The following is a 22,709-nucleotide window of genomic DNA, read 5'->3' on the forward strand; positions in this document are numbered from 1 at the left end:
GACATCACAGAGCAGAAAGTCCCAAAGTGTAATGTTACAAGAAGAGCTGAAGTTCAAGCTACATTACAGAACGGCCTTGTAATTCTCAAGCAGCTAAAGCAGCTATTTTCCCTCCACTGTAAGGACATCCTTGTGCACATTCCCATCCTAATTCTGGCCACTCCCAAGAATTCTGGAGAGAACAGAACAAGACACAGAGGAGAGAGGCACAGACCTCCAAACCAAGTGTCAAGAACGCTTTGGAGAAATGGAAAAGCTTTCTGCCTTTTGAAGTTATGTCCTCACACAACATAATACCCACTAATCCAACTGCTTGGGCATCTCAGAAATGTACCCACCAGGGCGACTGGGGCTACCTATCACTTTGAGTTATCTACAGATCAACCCTAACATGGGAATGTCAATATGCATTCAAAAAACTGCATCATCAGTTGTTCAAAACAGTTGAGCAGTTGTTAAAAAAAAATGAGGCAAGGAAATAAAAGACAATCACATCTTCCAGTTGAGAACTGTTGTGTGTAATCAATCATACACCACTTGAGTATATGAGAAGGCAAAAATAATAATCAGTACCAATTTACTGTTAATAGTAGCATTAAGGTAAGAGTTCATCATTGTTTTGTCTCCATTACATTCCTTGTTAATGTCTGATTAAAAATCTATTTTTAAATATCAGTTCAAACCTTGCATTCTACCCCAAAAGAGTTATTTGGAAGCAAAATTAATGCTCTAATCATGTAAATTATTTTTTTAACGCCATAATGTCTATAAATAGCTATGTGTGGTTTAAGCAAGTCACTGGCTTCAGTAAGGTCATTCTTTGCACTTCTGCCTTTAGAACTCAAAGAAAAAAATTTTTAACTATCATTCCTTTTGGATATTCATGAAGTATTAACTTTTATGGAAGTCACATAGAATATAAAGCTTAAAACACTGTACACAGTTTTGTGAAGGTCACTGCCTCTAACATTAAGGCACAGAGCCTATCAGAGCTATACTTGTATGGGCATGAGAAAGCAACTAATCACATTTAAGTGTCATGAAAAAATGTTTTATGTTTTATTGCAGCAGCTATTGGTTTTACGCCCCTCCATTACAGTTTTGCCCTGGAGTAAAAATTCTTGAGGTGGAAGTACATTTACATCTTTAAATAAAAAGAGACTAAGATTGTGTCTGCTGTACTACGACCTTAACCGTTTAAAATAATTTATCTAACATACATTTCTTCAAGTCCACTGAAGTCTTGCAGGAGCAAATGGAATGAGGAAATTAAGAATGTTATTACTATATTTTAGCAAACTTATCAGTGCTGGACTCTGAGATACTTACAGAAGTAACTAAGTCATGAAGGTACGTTAATCTTGTAAATGCTCCAGCCAAACAGTGAAAACTTCCTTTTTACATGCCCAAAATGGCACAGAGAGCTTCAACTGCACGGGCCCATTCCTACTGAAATTTATTGCCTGATTCTCTTCTGACTGAAATATCAGATTTTTAACTAACTCTTGGATTCCAGCCCAAACTGGAACTGGCCTATTTTTTACACAAGCACATGGCTGAAATATTTCAGGACCATGAAAATTAAGCAGACTCTTCATTTTCCAACAAAAGAGCTAGGTATATTTCAAGAAATTCTGATACTAATTCCAGTCTGATTTTGGCACTAAGCTATACGCAGCCATGGAAATATAGAGAGAGATATATACACACAGACACAACAGCTTTTTGGCACACAGAATCCAAAACTAAACTGCTGCTAAGGCATCCCATATCCATGCTATAAATTGAAACGCAAGAAGAATGTTATTTGTAACTTGTTTGCCCTTATCAGCTTGAATCTTACTTCCCCAAGCTACTATCACTGTCACATTTCCATGAACTGTAACTGCTGACCCTAATTTCATTAGTCATTATATGAAATCTTTATCTAACGGCCTTAGTACACAGAAGCACACACCCAACTTGGGGGAAGGAAAGGACAAGACTAGTTTAAACTAATTCATAGTTTAGTTGTGTACTAACATGGCTTTTGACAAGTTAATGAAATAATGACAAACAGCCACACAAAAATCTCAGCCTTCATTATCAGTACAAACTCCAAACTTCAGCAGTTCTAAGAAAATGAATGAGTAATACCCCCTGCACTTGGCACTTGACAGTCTTCACAGGGAGGTCATCACAATTCTGACCAGGTTTGGATAAGGTAGACACATGCTCACAAGCCTTGAACCAAAGCCTTCAGTTCTTTGTATGCAGAACAGATCAAAGATAGCTGATTATACTATCACTACACAGACTGGATTTTAAAACAATCAGTTTCACATTAAGATGCACTCATATCCTAGGAAAAAAAATTCTGCAGTATGCATTCAGAATTGCATCATCTTCAGTGATACTAGGGATACAAACACAAAGTCTATGCAATCCTCTGGAAATCAAATAATTAAATACCCATTCGCTTCAATACCTTCCAATTTCTACTCGTTCTCCTTCTTCCAAGATGTTTAAGAGTACGAAATAATTTTTTTTCTGATGGAGCAAGAATTTTAAATCCACACTGCATCATGAGAGGTCCAGGTTCATAAGGTACTAGCTAAATTTCAACTATCAGCTCCCATGACACCTTCAATTAGTTGTAAGGTGAAAACATGCAGCTAAGGGAGACCAGAGCCCTGCTGGGGAAGAGAGAAGGAATTGTTGAAGGGTTGTCACATGCCTCCAAAAGAGGAGAAAGCGTGTAACATCTTTAATGTACGGCAATGACTCTTGCCTTATGAATGTAGGTGAAGACATAATTTGTAGAATAATAGGCACTAATATTACACGCTGCTTCAGTTCTGTCATATTTCCAATCCATCAAGTTGATTAATGCTATAATAACTCCTCACAAACTTATCATTTGTGCACTAATGAAGTCAAATCCAGTTTATCCTTCGGCAACTATAATCTTCTGGTCTGTAGATGTTCATTTTCCTGCTAACCACGGCTACAGTGGCACTTGGTATATAAAGAGAAAATTAACAAATGTGATGTCAATTCAGCTTCAGAAGCTTTCAACACAGAACCACATTTATGTGTTAGATCCTACGCAACAGACATTTTTATCATTAGTTGCTCACAGGATGAAATAACTGCCTGGAAGCATGCCTTACAGGAATAGCTTCTCTACATTTCTTAAGAATAAGGAACTATTTGGTTCTTCCTTCTGCCTCCATAATCAGAGGAATTACTATTGTGTGGTTTTCAGTGGGTCTGTCTCCCAAGCTTGTAGTCTTCAGTAAAAATTGTTTTCCCATTTTCCCACCCTACTGAAACTTTTCCCATGGTTAACAAATTCAAATATTTAGTCTTTCATGTGGATTGTCTGCTGTTCAGGACAAGCAAACCTCATATTACTGTCTTTCCCTACTTTTCCTCTATCATACTGCTTGTTGATAAAAACAATAACACCAGTTATAGGAAACAACCACCTCTGGGATCAGTGCCCCTGTTAACTTTGGCTGAAAATGGCTTGAGTTCAAAAGTTACAGGGAAGTGAAAATTAAAAGGAGATAGACACTGCATAAGCCTTGTTATCCTAGGTGCTGAGAATTCAGCAGATACAGCACCTCAACAACTGGAAAAGTCAAACAGCAAGCAGACCACCTACACCAAATCTTCTTTGGTTTTGTGGATGACTAAAAATGCATGAAAATTTCACTAAGCTCAATGTGTTTGTTAGTCAAAGTGTTTTAATTATTAACACTTTAGCATAGGAAATCAGATTTCAAGGTGATAACAGGGTTCTTAGGTGTCAAATTAAACTTTCAGAAAAAAATTCTGTGAACTGGTATGTTGCATGTTCCCAGTGGAGTTTTAATTACTCAGGTTTGTAACTATTAAAACAGATTCCTAACTCCTCACCCGTCACGTCAGAGAATGACAGAAAATACATAATTTCTGCTCTTACAAAAAAACTTACAAAACACAGAATGAGTCATGACAGTCACATCAAATTCTTTGACACTAAAAGTGTGTTGCATTAGGTGCATTTTTCAGATTCTGTGGTGAAATGTTTTACTTGAGCAACATTAAGGCCAGAGACAGATATTCAAATAGCAATTTGATTTCAATGTTTCCAGATGTTTCAGACTGACATTTCAACAGTAAGACTTTAGCCACCCAAATACTTTTGGGACAGTAAGAGAAAAGAATGTACATATGCTGTACGAAGAGATACTTTAGAGCACTGGACCCCACTATGAATAGGGGACTGGTAGCTCATCTGAGGCCTACACACATCTCAGCTCCAACTAAAGCTCTCAAAATAGGACATACTATACTTGCACAGTGGTGAATTTTAATTCAAAGAATGAGAGGTTGCAACAACATTCCCCCAAGCAAGAGGAAGCACCGCATTCCCAAGACACTCTACAGTGCCTCAGTCCCACCAGTTCCTTGCCTGAGCTGTTCAGGGTCTATTTATGAGTGTATAAAACTTGGTTTCAACTCCTACACTCTGAATTACTGGGAAACCATTCATCCTGTGTCAGCGCTGCCTGGATGGATGGGGGAAACAGACATTTTCATCCACCTTCCCCAAGCAGCTTCACAATGATGAAAGAGACATAATGAAATAAATGGTTTACAGTTATGCCTTTAATCCTGTTACTTAAAAAAAATAAGACTCTGACTGTGAAAATGGGAAGCCACAAAACACTTTGCATTTTAAATTGTAGAATATGCTAAACACCAATTTAGCCATTTCAGTGGTCTAGTATGAATAGCCATTTTCAGCAGTAGGGTATGAGCTGTCATCTGCCCTGCCAGTCTGCCATTCATTTAGCTTGTTGTCAGACTGGGGCATTCTTGAAATCAGCCACAGACAAAATTCAGAGACCTATGGATCCAGGCATCACGCATGCTGCCTCTGCATGGGAAATGAAGTTATCAACAAGTTAAGAAGTTTTTGTAGCAAAACACTCAACTAGAAATTAGGCTGTTTTCAGCTCTTAGCAATACCATAGAATTCTGGTGGGACAAGAACATTTTTGGAAGGCAATGCAGATAGAAATAATTTTCTGTTACGAAAGTAGCCTATGCCTAATAAGAATCAAGGCTAAAGAATTAATACCAAATGTTACTATTATGTTGATTATTTAACAAGTACTGAAATTATACAGTGAGAAGTAAATCAAGAAAATTTTTTTCCCAAATATCGTATAAACTAAAATTTACCAAATTCTCAGTATGCCACTAATTTATCCTTTGATATCTTCTTTCTGCTCTGTAACTCAGTAGACTAACAATCTCTTCCATGCAGTTCACTGTGTGCTGTTGTGTAGGTGAGGCTAGGACCTGGCCTGGGAACATTTGACCTTCTCAGACAGAGCAATTGTATGAAATGTTATGAAGTTTTATGGATCCTATAAAATAACGACTAATTCTCTAAAATCACCACATTTGCATGGATCAATTTCCTTTTTGTTACACTCTTCTTAAACACTTTGATATTAAACTTATAAAAAAAAGGAGGAAAGCTAAAGTATCTGTATTTACCAGTTTGGTTCACATAGCATTAAAAGCCTGCTAAAATAGCCAAGAGGCAAAATAACCTCCATTTTAAAAAGCAAGCAAAAATAGTTGGCATTAATTTGAATCTCTGTATTGCAGTATTACAGCTGGAGAGATTAACTTATGCATTATTTTCACATAAATTCCTTCAGCCTCTCCCTAGGTACAAATTTGATTAAAATATAATGAGGATTCTCAACACTGTTTTCTCACAAGAGTAAACACTAAAAAGAAATTTCATCTTACATCTGGGCAACATCCACATCCAACAACATTACTTGCAAGTCTTCAAACATTATGAAGCAAACATCTAAACTATCAGCAGGAAAATAGTTACCCTTTTTGCTTTACTAGGACCGCTGATATGGGGGGGACCTGCTGCTCAATATGTTCTAGGTATAGTAACCCAAAGAATAGCACATGGAAAGATGTCCCCAGACTGCAGAAGGAAGGAGCCACTTGATGTTAAAATGCATCAAAAAAGAAGCAGTTGATCACTTCATTCTCTTCTAATACAAATCACTCATAATTTAAAGTAGCTAAACATTGTTTACAAAGAAAATGCCAGGAACTGGTGTGTTTCTATATCTATATTTCAGGAAGTAAATGGAGGGGTACATTTTGACTAATACAGTGAAGCTGCAGCCACTTTGGAACCAAAGCAGTTAAAAGTATACATCTCATACATTAAAAGTGATCAATAAAGGAAGCAGGAGAAAGTTGTGAATTAGCTTCCTTAAGACCCACCAGTTCAACCCACCCACACTGACAATGTCATATATTGGCCTGATCCTGCAAACTAACAAGGGCCAAGAAAAAAATTAAGCATCAGCAACCCCCTGGCTCTGCTGACAGAGGACCAAAATGTGTTTCACAGTGCCTTGCCAAATGAAAAGCAACTTTCACACTAGTTAAACACTATACATTAAATTATGTATCAGACAATTACATCATCTGCTTAAATCTGTCCTTGGTCTCCTTCTCAGAGATGTTACAATTCAGATAAACCATGACTGTTCAGTAACTATTGACTGAACAGACAGTCAATGTAAAGACTCGATCTCATTTGCAATTCTCAAATTTGAGTTTCCTGTAGCTGCACCATTGTGAGAGTCAGTATGTGACATTACCACAGCAGCCATTTAGCATGACCTAATCTGCTTCTTCACCCTCCAAGAAGGCTATTAATTGCATGTATTTAAGCAGTAGTACAATTCTGTTACTGTCTTTGAGTTGACTTTCAAAAGTGTTCAATCCACGGTTCAATCCTCTAGGGTGCTCAGCACTCTCGCCGCTAGGGCAGGTCACAGGAGGGAGATCCTGTCAGGAGAGGAGGCCAAAAAATCTTTACAAAATCAAATCCAAAGGTTGTTCCTAAATCAACATCTGGAACATCTTCAGGAAAATCAGAGAGTATGCCAGCTTAATGATCTCAAAAGATTTATTTATAAAGTCCTGACAAGCTGGAGCTATTTTACTTATTTCTGATATTTGGCATAAATGCTCCACCTCAAAGAAGCTCTGTAATTCTTAATATTAGCTTTTTATAGATCTCTAAATCAATCCCTTTGCTTTGTGCTACTCCAGTCCTTTGCCCCTGACCCAAGAAGTCAAACTTCACACACAGGAGCTGTGAAGAACAGGACAGTGGAGGTAATTCATTAATGTCTTAAGTGCCTTACTGTACTGGGACATTTCTTAGCCATGATATCTATATTAGTATATTTTAAATCAGTCCTTTGAAAGCTCTCATAGATTGAGATTCCCTCTTCTCTGTGGTAATCTGAACTCCTCCTTCCCCAAGGACGTTTGCTGGCAGTCTGACCACCACTTCTGCAAAGTGCCGTAAGGAGCTCCTCGCTTTCTCATCCACAATAAAGATCCAACACATCTATCCCACCAGACAGGACCCCAATATCTCATACCTGCTCCAAAAGCTGCTTCCCACACACACAGTTCCTGCTCACCCAGCCCCGGCCCCTCTGGCCTTTGATTAAGGCTCCCTTCACTCTCCCTTTTCTATCTTGCCCACAGCCCTAAACAAACCAGCACCAGTCTTGCAAAGGTGTAAGAAGAGCTGAGATCTCTAGGCAGGAGAGCTCTGCAGGGTAGAAATGCAAACAATTAGCACTGGTGCAGTCAGCCAGCCAAGCATCGCCACAAGGAAGGGGGAAGAGGCTGCTTTAGGGTTCACAGTCTGTAAGTTGGCCCAAACCAGCACCCCTCACCTCTGGGAAACACCGCAGACTCCCTACTTCAAAACCTGAAAACATTTATTCTGTTCTCTTAATCATATCCTCACAGTCTTCCTCATTCCTTTTCCAAGGCTTTCAGTGAGAACACTCCAGTGCATCCAAAGCTTATCCAACATGGCATTCAAATGCAAAAAGAAATACACATGCAGTTGGACTTCGAAAGTTCTTGCTAGGAACGCAAGCACTGCATAGGTTTCAATGTCATTACACCACAGCTAGAAGGCAGAACTGTTAAAAATTCCCATCTCTCAGCATTTTTACATTCCAATTCAGTATGTACATTTCAATTTTTTTGGCTGGGCTTCCCCCCTCCCCAGTGAGACTTTTCCTGCATTCTTTGCAGCATCATTTCACAGGCTTTATTACTACATATAACTTCTTCCAGTTTGTATGAAAACATCCATGTTCACACGACATCTGTGTGATCTTCCTAATAACTAAAGACCAGGATTTAAAGGTAATAATAATAATAATATAAATTAATTAATAATAATAAAATTAAGAACCTGGTGTGTACTTTCTCTCTGTCCTCCCCATGGCTTGCATGCAGCTGCAGTTTCTCACTTTTAAAAGAGACAGCTGCAAATGCCCAGCAACGCAGCAACATGTGACTCCTGTTCAACTAGAGCAAAGGACAGCAACCAAGCTCTTTCATTCATTCTTGTTTTGAAAAAAAAAGTGACTCACATGGTCCAAACCTACAGGAACAGACCACGTTAGTGCTTGAGGACCATCAGAGAACAGAACATCCAAGGACCAAAGACAAAAAAGGAGTGAGAAAGAGCAGAAAAATCTAATTCCTCTACAAAGTCATTCCTCTATGACCTCTTTGAGCTGAGCTCCTGAACAGCACTCTCATCCAAACCTCCTGTCCTGGTTTCATCAGCCAATGAAAGCTCACGTGCAATTCAAACTGGACGATATCATACAGGTGTTACTTTTATTTTACTAATTTTGTTACTGTTATTTTGAGACCAATCTCATTTCTGGCATGAGAAAAGAAGACATTATTTTAGCAGAAAACATGTAACAATAAAATGCTGATTAGAAAAAGACTGCTTAGTCTTAATGAAGCCAGAAACATCTACAGAACCATACTCTATTATAAATTGTAATTATACTGCTGCTTAAAAACAGGAAATAGCAGTATCTCAAAGTGAAATATGTACCGTACTATAATAATTGTGAAAGTAATGTTTTCCCTGACCTAAAAAAAAGACTGGATAGGCAATCCACTCAGAGGATTAGTTCAAATCAAGTCCTGAAACATGTCTGACTACAAGTTGGCAGGAGCAGCATAAGAGACTTCCTTATTGAAACTGAACAAGAGTTGAAGGATTCCCTGTAGCTTGACTACCAAAAGAGAAGCACATACATAAAAAATGCTGTAAGATAAAATCACATAGCCTGACAAATTTGGTATTTTCAAACTTAAATTTTTCACTACAAGCACCTCTGCAGCAGGCTTAAACAATCTGTGCTGCCAACAACCTATTATTGAGAAAGATTAACTATTTTTTTCACCTTAGACATGCAGGAAATGCTATCATTTATGCTGCACATTTTGATGCACAAAATGTATATTCAGTTTAAATTTTATGTCTTTATGTGTGGCAACAATTTAGGTGGTCAGGATTCATTCCCTATATATTTGTTCTCAGCCAAACTGCAGCTTGTCTCAATACATAAAACATGCACATCAAAGATTTATTTGTGCTCTGGCATGTCACATTGGAGGTAGACTCACTATGAATGTAAAATATCTAAAGGCAGAAGGGCATCTGTTTTTCAAACTGGATTCATTTCCCTTAGTATTAAAACTAGCCTAGGACCTTTGGACATAATGGCAATAAACAGAAGTAATTTTCCAGAGATCAAAAGACAAACAAGGATATTATTTTCTCTCTTTTGATCACTGATCTGAAACCAGTGGGTTTTGGGGGAAAAAAAAAAAAAAAGGTAAAGCATATGGAGTAATTTAGTGATCAATTAAACATATTTTCACCAACCTTTTAGAGATGATTTGAGCAGTCAGCTTCTCAAAACTACTAAAGTTAGAAAGATTAATGTTGTGGACCACTTGAAAGCTGGCACTCTAATTCTTCAACGCTCATTTCCTATCCTGTTAATATGTGGCTGATGCTGAGGTGCTCTAAATAAATTCTCCATCATATTATTCAGTTAATATTTTCTACAGTCGAGACACAGTATCAACCTCTATATTTCTGAACAAGCAAATGGCTGAATGCCACACTAATGCAAGCATTACACTCCAAGTGATTCAGTCATCGCTGTGTATTTAATCACTGATGCCTCAGAGCAGCAGGCTATGCTCAGCATGTTCAGGTGAAAGCGTGTTGCACAGAGAGGGTGCTGCTTTATTACAGCAGTGCAAGTCCGCTGAGCAACTGATGGTCACAGAACTGCTGAGGCTGGAAGGCACTTCTGGGAGGTCCAGGGTAAGCTGCAGCAGGTTGCCCATCTCCACTTTGGTATTGAGCAATCTCCGAGGATGGAGACTCCACAACTGCTCTGAGCAACCTGTTACAATGTTAAATCACCCTCACACCGAAAACAGTTTTTCAGATGGTGTTTTCTATGTTTCAGTTTGTGCCGAGGCTGTGAATAGGCACATCAAAAGTGAATGCACAAGGCACAGGTGAAGATGGGTAGTACTTTCAAAAAAAATATTCAAATACAGACACAAAAAGTCAGTGTGTAAAAGAAAGTTATGATCCCCTTCCCTACTAAAACCTGCCCCTCAGCTTTTAAAACATTTCTGGAAAACAAACTGTGTTGGGCTGATTGTCTCAAACACTGGCATGCAAGTACCCATGCACTAGAGCTGCTACATGTTAAGAGCAGCAGCAGCTCATTGCAACTGCTATGACAAAAAGACATGTTCGTGAACAGGACCCTCGATGACAAGCCTGTGAAATTTCATTTTTATGAACATGGAAAAAATTCTCAGTCATTCTTATTTTTCCATCCATAACAGAAAGGCAGTATTCACAACCACTGATATGGGGTAGGACACTATTAAAATAAGTGTCATTGTTAAGTGGTATTTTTTCCTTGCAGATACAAGATTTTTCTTCCCCACAAATACTCCTAGATTGGGGGGATATTTATATCTTCTTAGTAACAGAATGAAATATTCCCTGTGTCTGTGTAATGTTTCAAGAAATCTAGAAGTGTGGTGGGTATTGGCCAAGATCCTGGATAACTTTTTTTTAACTGAAAAATCTTCCATATGAATAAATTGAGTGATTTTACCACTATTTAGTTTCAGACCTGGTACATAATATAGACAAGCTGGAAGGGTCACAACCCACTGGCAAAGCTATTTTTTATTTTTAAGGCAGGTAACTGCTTTTGAAACTGATTCTCTTCTGGAAAAGCAAAGACAATGCCATAATTTTGTTTTAAAGAATGTTTCAGTGGACAGGTATGCAACAACAATTTGTAATGTACCTTGAGTTACAGTAAGGAGCTGCATATCCTGCAGAAATACAAGATTAATAAAATAAGCACCAACCATTTCTATTCTGCAAAAAATAGAGAGGTACTGCCGGTATTTTTATGTTAGAAGCTTAAATATTACTTTACCTATAAAAGGAAATTAGTATTATTCAACCTGTAACTGACAGGTAACAGATGCAGTGCTATGGCTTTAAGCTTACTAAATTGTAGGAGGGTCCAGAAGTACTTGAGCAGCTCTGATGCCCTCAAAGCACCACCTTAATAACAAAATTGCTAACGCATGAGTCTGAGACTCATATAAGCAGCATGTCACTACCCCAAAGGGGAGGTAAGAATCTCTCCAGGAATGGAAGAACCCTTCAGCACAGAAGTAAAGAGCCAATTATTGCAAAATTTTGCCTTCTTGTTTCCCATTCTTGTAATGCCAGAAAAAAAATAAGTATTAGCAAGCTGTCACTCTAGAATATTCATAAAGGTCACAGAGCAGAGGAAGGTAGGAGAATCAAGATCTATTCACATGTATCATTAGCCTTAATGACAAAATAAATAAAATATACTAAAGAGATCATTATTGGCAAGTAAATGGCATGAAGCAATGCTGATCATGGCCATATCCTCCATATCCTGATGATCCAGGGCTCTGCCTCTCAGAACATAAGTATGGCTTGTGCTAACATTTATGAATTAACAGCTGACAACTCAAGAGGCCAGCACAACCTTCAAGCCTGTCTGTGGGTACCTCTGTAGACCTAGATTAAAGATCCACCACCTTCACATGACCTACATGTCAGGGTACATTCATAGTAGAGAATCCAATTCAGACTCTTATGTTTGAGCCTCTACCAAGTGGCAGAAGACCCAGCTCCTGGGATAAAATCCCACCTTACTCCTCCAACTGGTCAGTATCAATCAAAATGCTGTTCCCTTGCAGTATTTATTGTTTGTGAGCTGTGTTGCAGCTAAAAATCAAAACCAGAGAATAACATGTGAGGCGAAACATGACCAAAGACCTATTTCCAGCATGCAACATACTAACTGTATTTTGAATTTCCTAGCCAGGAATTATCCAAGGTTCATGTTTTGGTTTTTTTCTTTCAGAGCATATTAATACCGTTTTTTGCTAAATAACTCCCCAGTGAGGCACACTTGTGTTTTATCTCACAGGTTACGTCTAGTTTGCACAGCCCAGCTTTAGCGGGTCACAGCAGCACCAACAGGTACCAAAGGTCCCGTCACACTTCTCAGCCTTACGGGGGGGCACAGGACACACGCGGGGCTCGGGGAGGGGGTGACGCCGCACTGAGCTCTCCTGCACAGCGGGACTCCACTCCAGCTGAGAGAATTATAACCACGACGTGCTTTTCTTGTACCACTTAAGCAAATTAAGTAGTTTTACAGACAGGGGAGTTATTAAATCACAGTGACGATGCTCCCCAGCACAGCCTGGGTTGGGGAGCCCTGTCCAGCGAGGAGCTGTGCGGGGTGACCTGTGCCCGTCCCCAGGCACCGGTCTCTGCACGGCACCGCCGGCCCGCCCTCCGCCACCCCCAGCCGCTCCCCGCGGTGCCCCGGCCCCGTCCCGCGGGGTCACCCTGGGCGCGGAGGCCGCGGGAATTGGGCGCCGCCGGCCCCCCAGGAGCGCGGCACGGAGCGCGGCGCCCGGCCCGGAGCGGGTCCCGGCGCGGCCCCGGCGTCCCGCCCGCCCCCGCCCCTCACCGGCCAGCTGAGTCACGAAGGCCTCGGCCACCAGCGACATGTCGCGGAGGGAGGGCGGGCAGCCGAGGACACGCACAGGAACTGGGCGCCGCGCTGCCGGGGGGGCCGCGACTGCATCCGGGGCCGGGGCGGGGCCCGCGGCGCCACCGCCTGCCGGGCTGTGCCGGGGCAGAGCCCGGCCCGCGGCAGGGCCCGGCACCCGGGAGCGACGGTCGCGCTCCTCGGTGATCCCAGCCTGAGAGCAGACCCTCTGGAACTCATAGCCGGGGGCCGTCCCGGCGGGGCACTGCCCGCTCAGCCAGCGCTCTCAACTTGGGCACGGAGTCACGGGAACGGAACTCCGAAATGCGTCCTGAGGTGTCCTGGGGACGATAGGTTATCACGGAAGGGTACAGCTGCCTTTTCGTCATCCCAGGTTGGGAATCTTAATTCCCGAAGACAAACTCTGCATTTTGAAATGTACACCTTGCCTTTAAACAACCATTAATTTCTTAGTCTTAATTCTATAATATTAAGACTACCTAAAGTTTTGGAAAATGCTATAAAATTACATACCCAATAAGTTGACTGCAGAGATTATAAAGGATATGTGAAATACTTGTTCCGTTCTACAGTGCCTCTTGATCCTCATTTCTTTAGCCACATTTTAGTAAGAATTATCTCATTTTATCAAATAAGACTTTCTCACTGTGAAGGACAGATGGCACGTGTCGCTCTTGTAAGGTAAAATCTTAAATATTTGAAGTATGAGAAAATATGGGCTATATAAGAGTATTCATGTTTACAAAGTATGTGAAAATCTTCTGATGACACTTACTATTATTACTAAGTATATTTTTCACGTAATAGTGGAAGCAGGCTATTAGAGCACTAGCAATAGAAGAAGAGCCAGTAAATACACTGTAACAATGGACTGAGGACTGGAAACAGATGTGGAAGAGAACTGATGCTTTTAAAACGCTGATGAAAGGTCCATTTGTAATTACAGTTGCAAGTTGAATAGCATTGAAATTACAGAAACTCTGAGCAGTCCTGAGAAGTTGAGTGGCTTTGTATTAAGAGATTACAAGAGTCTGAACTAAACTGGTGTGTGCTGTTTGAGTCCTTTCATCACCAGCAGTATTTAGAAGGCTAAAAACACAAGACATGGTGCAAAAGGCTGAGCTTGAACTAGGTATGAGCTAGGCCAAATTAATATATTAGCGCCCAACTAAAAAATAAGGTTTCTCTGTAGAGCTCAGTTTGATACAAAGAACTCATCTCCAGAAATGGAGGTGGGTTATGCTAAGTCAGGGTGCAAAAATCAGGAAGTAATCTAGCAAGTATCAACAAATACATATCAAAAGAAATCTGTTGACAAATCCAAACAATTAGCCAAAACAGGACAAAAACTGAGCGGTGCTCAGGCCATGCCTCTAACAAGTGGCAAGACACAAATGCTCAGGCATCTGTCTCTGGGACAGGAGATTGGAGCAGTGGTTTTTGTTTTTGCGTTCCCAGTCCTCCTTGCTCCCATTGAAAGGACTGTTCTAGCAGAGTGCCCTGTAGGAAATCCTCCAGGAAGATCTCCAGTGATGATAGCTGGCAGCAATGAAACCAACTCTATCACCACCTTCACCTTTATTCCATATGCCTCTCTCCTCCCCCAGCTTTTTGGGGAAATGCATCACTGCTGTGAGCCTGGCTTCCTGCAGGACCTGCATGGGAATCGTTTCTTCAGCTGGCTTCATCATTAGCAAACTTCCTTCTGGTAATTCTTGTTCCATGCCATGGAAAGATCCCCAGCTTTCATAGATCTTAAGGGCTTACCAGGAGACCCCAAGGTGCTATTCCCTCTGATTTCAGTGTGGAGAGAAGGATGCACTTTCAGATAGGATTTCAAGGGAAACTAAAAGGCAGAATTAGACTGTCCCTTGGGCTTTGCATTTCAGAAAGTCAGCCCTTAATAAGGGGTACTTTCACAGACATGCTCAAAAGATAGAGTTTTCTCATAGCCCATCTCTCCACGTGGGCTGCCTTTGCCATGTATGGTATTAAATGCTAGGGTTAAACTGTCCATTGGTTAAACAGAACTAGGAAACATGCCATTTTAAATAGAATGGAATTTGAATAGGATTAATGTTCTGCCTAGGAAAAAAAAAGACTATTCTTATTAGTTCCCTTAATATTATTTAGACAGCTTTTAATATCTTTTATTCCATGTTAATATTTTTAAAAATATATGGCTATCCATAGCACATATCTATACCTGCGGTATGATTCTTTTGCTGGTATAATTTTTAGGAATATTTTACAAGAAGAATTATGGAATGGCAATACATCTCATGGTCTCATGCATTTTTTTCAAGCTGTTTCCTTTTTAACACTATTGTTAGCCATTCAAATTACAGTCTAGCTAGCCATATGTATGACAATGCATAAGATTAAACATAATCATCAGAAAATGGGAGCATTTAAATAAGTTTCTCCAAATTTGAGAGCACTGCTAGGTGTCACACACAGTTCTCAAGTTCATGAAGCAAATTATGGGCTAAATCCAGTTTAAGGTGGATACAATGGTATTATGTGCCAAACACTGACAGCGAACACTCCTCTTCAGAGCACTGGTGAGGTGGTAGAGGACACTGCAGAGTTGATCTGTGTTGCAGTGTAACCTTTCTTCAGCCCAAGACAACCAACTGGGGCCACATGCTGCTCGACAGACCTCATCAGAGCATTTTCTTAGCACACCAGTGGGGACCTTTGCCCAAACCACTGCTCTCCATTTCCATGGAGCAGGTGTCTAACAAGCCAGGCCTTTCCAAGACACAGGAGGAGTACTGACAGTCCTAGATTTGATTAGCAATGGTTGTCTCAAAGAGAACTGTGCAGAAATTTTGCTGATGGGTGAAACCTCAGAAGACTGCTTGTGTGGTACGGCTGGAATTTGAGAATAGGCCAAGCAGTGGTGAGAGATGGGGAAAAAAAACCTCACTGAAACGCCTTCTCCTCACCTGGCCCGCAGCCAGGCTGTGCCTCTGGTGTAACTTAGGGCATCCTGTGGGCTGCTCTGCATTATGCTGCCTGTCAGTGTCTTTAAAGAGCAGTTATGGCTGCTGGGAATGTCTACAATGAAGGAAGACTTGAGTAAGTCCTTCCCTGCCAACACATCCAGTGCCAGGCAGCAGCAGGAGGGTGTTTTTAGCATGACTTTGTGCCAGAGGTTCTCTGTACACTAAACAGTCTGGCAAAGTACACAGACAACAGAAGCAGATGAATCTGGACTAGTATGATCAAATGGATCTCGCAGGGCACTTGGTATACCTTTAAGGCAAGTGTCTGCCCATCAGCCTATGCAATCCACTGTTCTTCAGTATGAGAAATGGTGCCAAAATTACTCAAACGTGAGACAAGTTGCGAGTTTTTCGGTTACACACACAGTTCTGTGAGTTTACTAAGGAAAAACCATTTTATATGAGAATCTGAACTCAAAATTGAGGCCAAACTCATCTCTGCAGCTCCAGTGCACTTCCCTGGGAAGTTGGCATGTATGTTTTGTTGTAGTGTCCATGATGGAGTAAGAAACTAAGTTATTTTTGTGACAGTTCAGGTGTCTTACTATAGATTTTCACACTGATAAAGTTAATTACATTCTGCTGACAGTATTCTCTTATTTTCAAGGTAGGTTCAAAGATGTCTAATTGTTGTGTAAACAAGATAAGGTATGATTTCTAGGAACAGCTACGAAGATGCAATAATCGGAGTATTAACATTCACCACTTTGCGCTTACAGAAGATGCTGCATACTTAATTGACAAATAAAACAATGCCGATGCATTTCCAGCAATCCACATGAGGATAGAAAGAGTTTTCATAGAGTTTTAAAGGTACAAGAATAGCATTGCTGAAAGCAAACAGACAATCACAAACTGTATGAAAGCCCTTAGATGAATCATTTTCTCCTCCCTTTCTCACCTCCTTTACTGCCTTCTTTCCTTCAGCAGGGTCAGATTTTCAGGGGTGCCAGGCCTATTTTAGCACATCTGTCATCCTTGCAGCTGCACTGAGCAGACATCAAAGCAGGTGTGCAGAAAGCCAAACTTTACTGTTTTACTCACTGAAGGTGTTAAAGCCCCCAGGCTCTTGCATATCCCTGTCATTCACAGCAGCTGCTGAGGAAGCTTTCCCATGCTCTAAAATAGCTGAAATCTTGAAGTCAGACCTTAATATTCCCAGCTTTACCTGAGCTTTCACAGGGGAACTCTGCAGTTTGGCAGGGCAGGGCAGGGCAGGGCAGAGCCTTTACAGCCCATCCCACTGCTTTCAGCCCAGGGCATCGGGTACCTCCATGGGGATAGGGACATCAGCTCACAAGTCAAAGCCCAAATAAGGAGGAGCTATGGGTAGGCAAAAAGGACAATTACCCTGGGCTGACCTTTAAATAGATCTGCTGGGCTGGTGGACAGGGTGGGGTGGGGGTCCTAGGTGGGGCTGGTCAGGCCTATCAATGCCCTAGGACCCTGACAGTGTCAGCTGCACATGGAGCATGTTTCTCCATGCAAGCGATGGGTTTAGAGCAATATGTTTCACATAGTTTATGCTTTATGGGATCACGATTTGGCTTTTAAACATAATCTGAGATCAGAGGGCCCTGTAAACAGGAGCTTCCAGAAGGAAGACAACAGTCAATGGGACTTTGCCCTGGCTTCCCTGCCTGTGGTACTGCACAGTCCACAGCGCCTTCCTCTACCCTTCCTGCCAAACTGTACTTTCGGTTCCCTTGGATCCAACCTGTGTTAATAGGCTCTTTCCATACTTGTCTATATCTTTTTAATCCCTAGTTTACCAGACACTAACAAATCTTTTTTTTAAGCATGGATTAGGACTTCATTGTCAAAACAGCATGAATGTCAAAGCAGCAATCATGACTCCAACTTGCAGTAGTGGTGGCTGTAAAGGTTAATCCTGATATTTGTGTAGCTCATACTGCAGCAAAATCCAGATCCATCTTGTTAATGAAAATAAGAATAATTGTTCACAGTTTGACTGTAGGCACTGGTTAGGCAAGTCTTCTCAAACTCTAAAGATGTTATCTGGAAAATTAAGGAGCTCCAATTGAACTCAGTTTCTGGACAAGAGTGGTAAATACTGAGGAGGTTTATTAATTCATCAAAGCTCCTTGTAAGAGGGTCTAAATCCTTTTCTGGAGGCCAGCATAGAAAGAATTAACTTTCCTCTTCTTCCTGTAGAAATGATAATCACAACTGCCTACCCTGCATGGAGGGAAGAAGCAGCTGTAATGAATTATTTATCTGTAACACACTGTAAGAAGGATGTGCTGTGATTAATTGTAAAGCTGCGCAGGAAATGCTTGCCTTGTCCCAAAAGATTTTTGAGATTAAAAATGTGTTGCTATTCCACATAATAGGATAAAACCAAAACCCCTTTACAAGATCTTAGAAAGGCAGAGAAAGCAAGACCCACCTACAAAACTCCCTCATCAGTCATATGTGTAGAACTCTTAGAACACCTGAGAAGAAAGTTTGATAGTGAATTCATCAGATACAAACCATCCCATTCAACCTACATACCCCTGGGAAGTGCTTTAAGGAGGAGACCAACATGCAGGAGCAGAGACATGAACCTGGTTGATCTTGTGTGAATGCTGTCTGCTGAGCTTAGATCTTGGCTTTTCCCGCTGTCCATCTCACTTCAGCAAAAGTCATGACTGCTACTTTGGAGAAGTTTACTGACTGTTTCATTTTTACAGCTAAATGCTGCAGAGCTGAATGACCTTTTACAAAATTTTTACCTCTAGGTATAAAATTCTTGCCTCTAGATGGGAAACCTTTTCTTAAAAAGCTTACATGGAAGTGACTTTTTATTTTCTGAATCATTTCCCCCATGTGTCTCACAAATAAGAAGTATTTCTCTAGTTTGTTTTTTTTTGTGTGTTGTCAGCTCTTTCAGTTTAGACATAAACTGTAGCCTGGCCATACAGGAGCACCATTCTGTATTTTTAGGGGAGGCTGAGAACCAATGCATGAGATACAACATAGCAGAAACTTCAGAAGTTGAATATATTCCATCTAAAATAATTTTCTGGTTCCATATAAGGAACAAAAAAAAGCTTTGCCATATCTTCATTACAGCTGTAGAAGTTCATACTTGACATAGTTTCTCCCCAGGGTATAACTGTGGTAAGGAAAAAAAATATGCTGACTGAGATAACTTGAATATATATACATTAAAAACATATGGTGTTTTTGGTTGTAGGTATGAGCTGGTACCTCCTGAGACTTGTGAGGAGATGTGGCCCATCAGATTGATCCTTTTCCTGGCATCAGTAGAAGGATGTGAGAAAAGCACTGACTGTTCCCTTTGGTCTGTTTAAAGACCAAAGAGACAGAAATAAAAAGCAGTGCAGCAATGATTCTAGAATATTTTGCAAATAAGATGCACTTTGAAGTTTTTTGAACACTGGGACATGTAAAAGGAATGCCTGGTTGAGAAATACTTTGAGCCATATGAACCATATTGTTTCTATGAGTATGCAGAGAGCACAGGCTAGCTAAATTTCAGCCTAGTCCAGCCTCTGAGGGGGGGTGAGCTCTGTTGTAGGCCTTAGATCACAGGTGAGAGACACAACAGCATCACAGATGACAATGACAACCTGCAGACAGGTTGTAATGCTTTTTTTCTTTGGTTTTTTTTTCCTTTCACATTTATTATTACACCACAGTTGTGATAGTCATTTTCTTATATGGCTCTTGCTGCAACAACGTAAAGTCTCAAATCAGATTACAAAATCTCTTTGTTTTGATACTACCTTTGAAAAGCAACCAGAACCACCAGGTGGTCCATTTCTTAAGTGAGATGTGACATTAAGAGTGTTCAGCAGCCATGTCTCATTTTTTTTAACTTTTTGCCTGGTCACATTAAAATGAAAGTCACAGTGCTGGTTACAATTACAAAATTTTACAAAATCTTGGACGTATTATAAGAGATCACCCCTTTGCATGAACCGTGTTTTGAGATCAGTCTCTTGCAGCATGAGAAAATAGGTTTGATAACACAATGGGATCACATACCTATTGCACTTTTACTCAACAGAATTTCCAAAGACAAACTATAAAACTATTTTATTGATAGGCTATTAACACTGATAATTATCATTGGATTTGATACACTTGGAAGTTGAAGGAAATGTCGCCCCACATAAATTATATAATTTATAAATCCATAAATGTGTGCATATTGAAATAATTATACCAATATCTATGCTTAAGATAGGACCTAATACTAGAGATTGCCAGGATTAGAAACTGTTTCCATTATCTGAACAGTAACTGGGCAAAATCTGATCTGAGCAGTCATTAAAAAATTTAGTGATATTTTTATCTGTTTTCAAATACCACTCTAAATTTCATTGTGTTTAATGTAGCTTACTTGTTAAAGGAACATAAAAAGAGGCATTGGGAATGTAGATTTAGTGTAGCACAGCTGTTAAGATGAAGAGTAATAGTTGGGAAGCCTTAGCTCTCAGATTCTTCTGCTGTACTAATGTCACCAAAATCATATTACAGGATACGGCTGTTTTTCATAGGGTATGTATGGGCAGAAGGAACAGTTACTTTTGCCCCACAGAAGCAGATCTCCTGATCCACTGACTTCACACATGGGTGTAATCATGTGTACACCCACAGCAGCATGGATTCATGCATTGCAAAAGTCTTTGTTCTCTCCGAAAGGGCACAAGCACCCAGGTTAGGTATGACCCATGCTGGTCAGGGAAAGGGTTTCTCTCTAAGGTTAGGGCCATGGGCCAGACTGCTTGAGTTAAACATTTTCATAAGGCATGATATGCCATCCTGGTTAAAAATGCCATATTTTTCAGAATAAACTAAACTTTCTTGTGAGTTATTACTTGCAACACTATGCTTATTGATGACACGTAGTAAATAAGATCTGTTTTCCAGGTGGTGGGAAGTCTGGTAGGCTAGTAGAAAAGAAACTGACTGTATTTGTTCCTGTATTTATTTGTTTACTTAAAATGCTGGCTTTCAATCTGCTAATCACCAGAGGCTGTTGCCTTTTGAGGAAACAAAAACACAAGAATACCAAAATTGTTAATGAAAAGCTCTTTTGTGGGCTGATCTAATTTTTTTCAATATGAAGGAAGCCTTTCTCAGATTACAGGACTCAGGACTGTATCTCTGAGATTTTAACACTCTATGCAGGCGTAAGTTTAAGCCAAGGAAGAGTCACATGTTGCACAGCTGAAGTTTATTTTGTTCACTTGGCTGGTGCTCAAGAGCAACAAAAAAATTTCCGGATAAAGCTAAAATATAGCAAGACACTGGCTCTGGGGAGCATCTTTTTCCTATATATTGCCCAGAATTATTTGGAGGGCATTTTAGAGATGTGGTTGAGTAGAGGTGTGAATAACAGATGTTGTTTTGATAGGGAGCAGAATGATTTGTTGTTTGGTTCACCTTTCTTTTAGCAGTGTGCCTTTCTCTGGCCAAAGACTCCTTACTTCACTGACATTAAGAAAAGTAATAAAAACTGATGGTTGAGATTGAGTGAATCACACAAATATATGGCTGTATACAGCCACTATCACAAATAGAATGGAATGTGCTTCCTATAAACTTCAGACAACTCTTAATGATACACTGGTAACAGCCATGTCTCATTTGGGGTTTCTCTCCATACCTGTTTTCTCTTGGTCCTCAGGGATTTGCAAGTGTTCTCGGGATTTCCTTGGAAGTTAGGCTAATAGAGATGTGCAGGACAAATCATAAGCATGATTTATTAGCTATTAGAGGCAAGTTCTTGGAACTACAAGGAGGTATTTGCATGTTGTGATTTTGACTGCAAAGACTTTCCTTAAGAGAAGTAGTTGTCTGTTCTCCTCTACTAGTAATTTGTACCATTTTTTGTGTAAACCACAGTTCCAGGTTTTACCAATAAATAAAGGAAATGGCACACTTTTAAAAGGAGATTAAAATGTGGGGATTGGGTTGCATATTTTTGTTTTCTGGCTTACTGCTGTGTTCTTTCATGGTCAAAATAAACCTGTATATGCAGCTCATACCATAAACCAGTCATTGCTTTGACCCTCAGCAAAGCATTCCCTGTGCTGTGTTTGGAGCGGTAACATACTAATTCAGTTCTGCTTGGGAAGCCAGATCCCCAAGTGAGCCTGGGTTCTTGCCTAAGCTCGGTTTTCAAAAAGGTGTGGTTTTCTGTTATCGTGTACTTATCCAAAAGATATGAAATTTATATATTCACATATACCACTTAGGAACAACAATTTTACAACTTCCTCTTGGAAGCCTTCTAAATCTATTTTTGTTCTGTTCCAGGCAAAAATGGAAACACGTAAGAAATTATTTTGTTCATATCACTTTGTAGCCTGTGGCCCTTTGAGCAATAGTCAGTAGGCAAAAATTAATATATGACTGAAAGAGAACGGTCTTTCTATGGCTTCTGATCATGTTTGAGGGAAAACAAGGCCAGGAAATAGTATTTACATAATTTTTGATAAATTATATGGTGGTGGGTATCTATTGAGGCAAGTCTGGAATATTTTGTTCTGATTGCAGTAAAAACTGCAGCTTGTGCTCTTACCTCTATCTGTTTAATCTAAAACCTGTTCCCAACTGCTAGGCATCAAATTGAGCATATGTGAGACACAACTCTTGGGATTAATGTTAA

The 22,709-nt window shown here is 40.2% G+C and overlaps 1 protein-coding gene and 1 long non-coding RNA gene across 3 annotated transcripts in view; one reads left to right on the forward strand and one right to left on the reverse strand.

Annotated features, from left to right (window-relative positions):
* The window catches only part of MTX2 (metaxin 2), a 515,033-nt gene that overhangs the window by 21,175 nt on the left and 471,149 nt on the right, over nucleotides 1-22,709 (reverse strand). The window contains exon 2 of one of the 2 annotated variants that reach the window (XM_064660788.1): nucleotides 13,008-13,067. In XM_064660788.1, the coding sequence (XP_064516858.1) occupies nucleotides 13,008-13,047 (40 nt within the window). In that variant the 5' untranslated portion in view covers nucleotides 13,048-13,067. Of the gene's footprint in view, nucleotides 1-13,007; nucleotides 13,140-22,709 lie in introns of those variants that run through there. The other variant, XM_064660787.1, reaches the window with a different exon arrangement.
* Nucleotides 13,197-22,120, forward strand: LOC135417130 (uncharacterized). Its single transcript, XR_010431906.1, has 3 exons — nucleotides 13,197-13,396; nucleotides 14,657-14,757; nucleotides 19,263-22,120. It is a non-coding gene; the product is annotated as an uncharacterized LOC135417130 (long non-coding RNA).

Source organism: Pseudopipra pipra, chromosome 7 (assembly GCF_036250125.1).
Source record: "Pseudopipra pipra isolate bDixPip1 chromosome 7, bDixPip1.hap1, whole genome shotgun sequence".
Taxonomy (NCBI): Eukaryota; Metazoa; Chordata; class Aves; order Passeriformes; family Pipridae; genus Pseudopipra; species Pseudopipra pipra.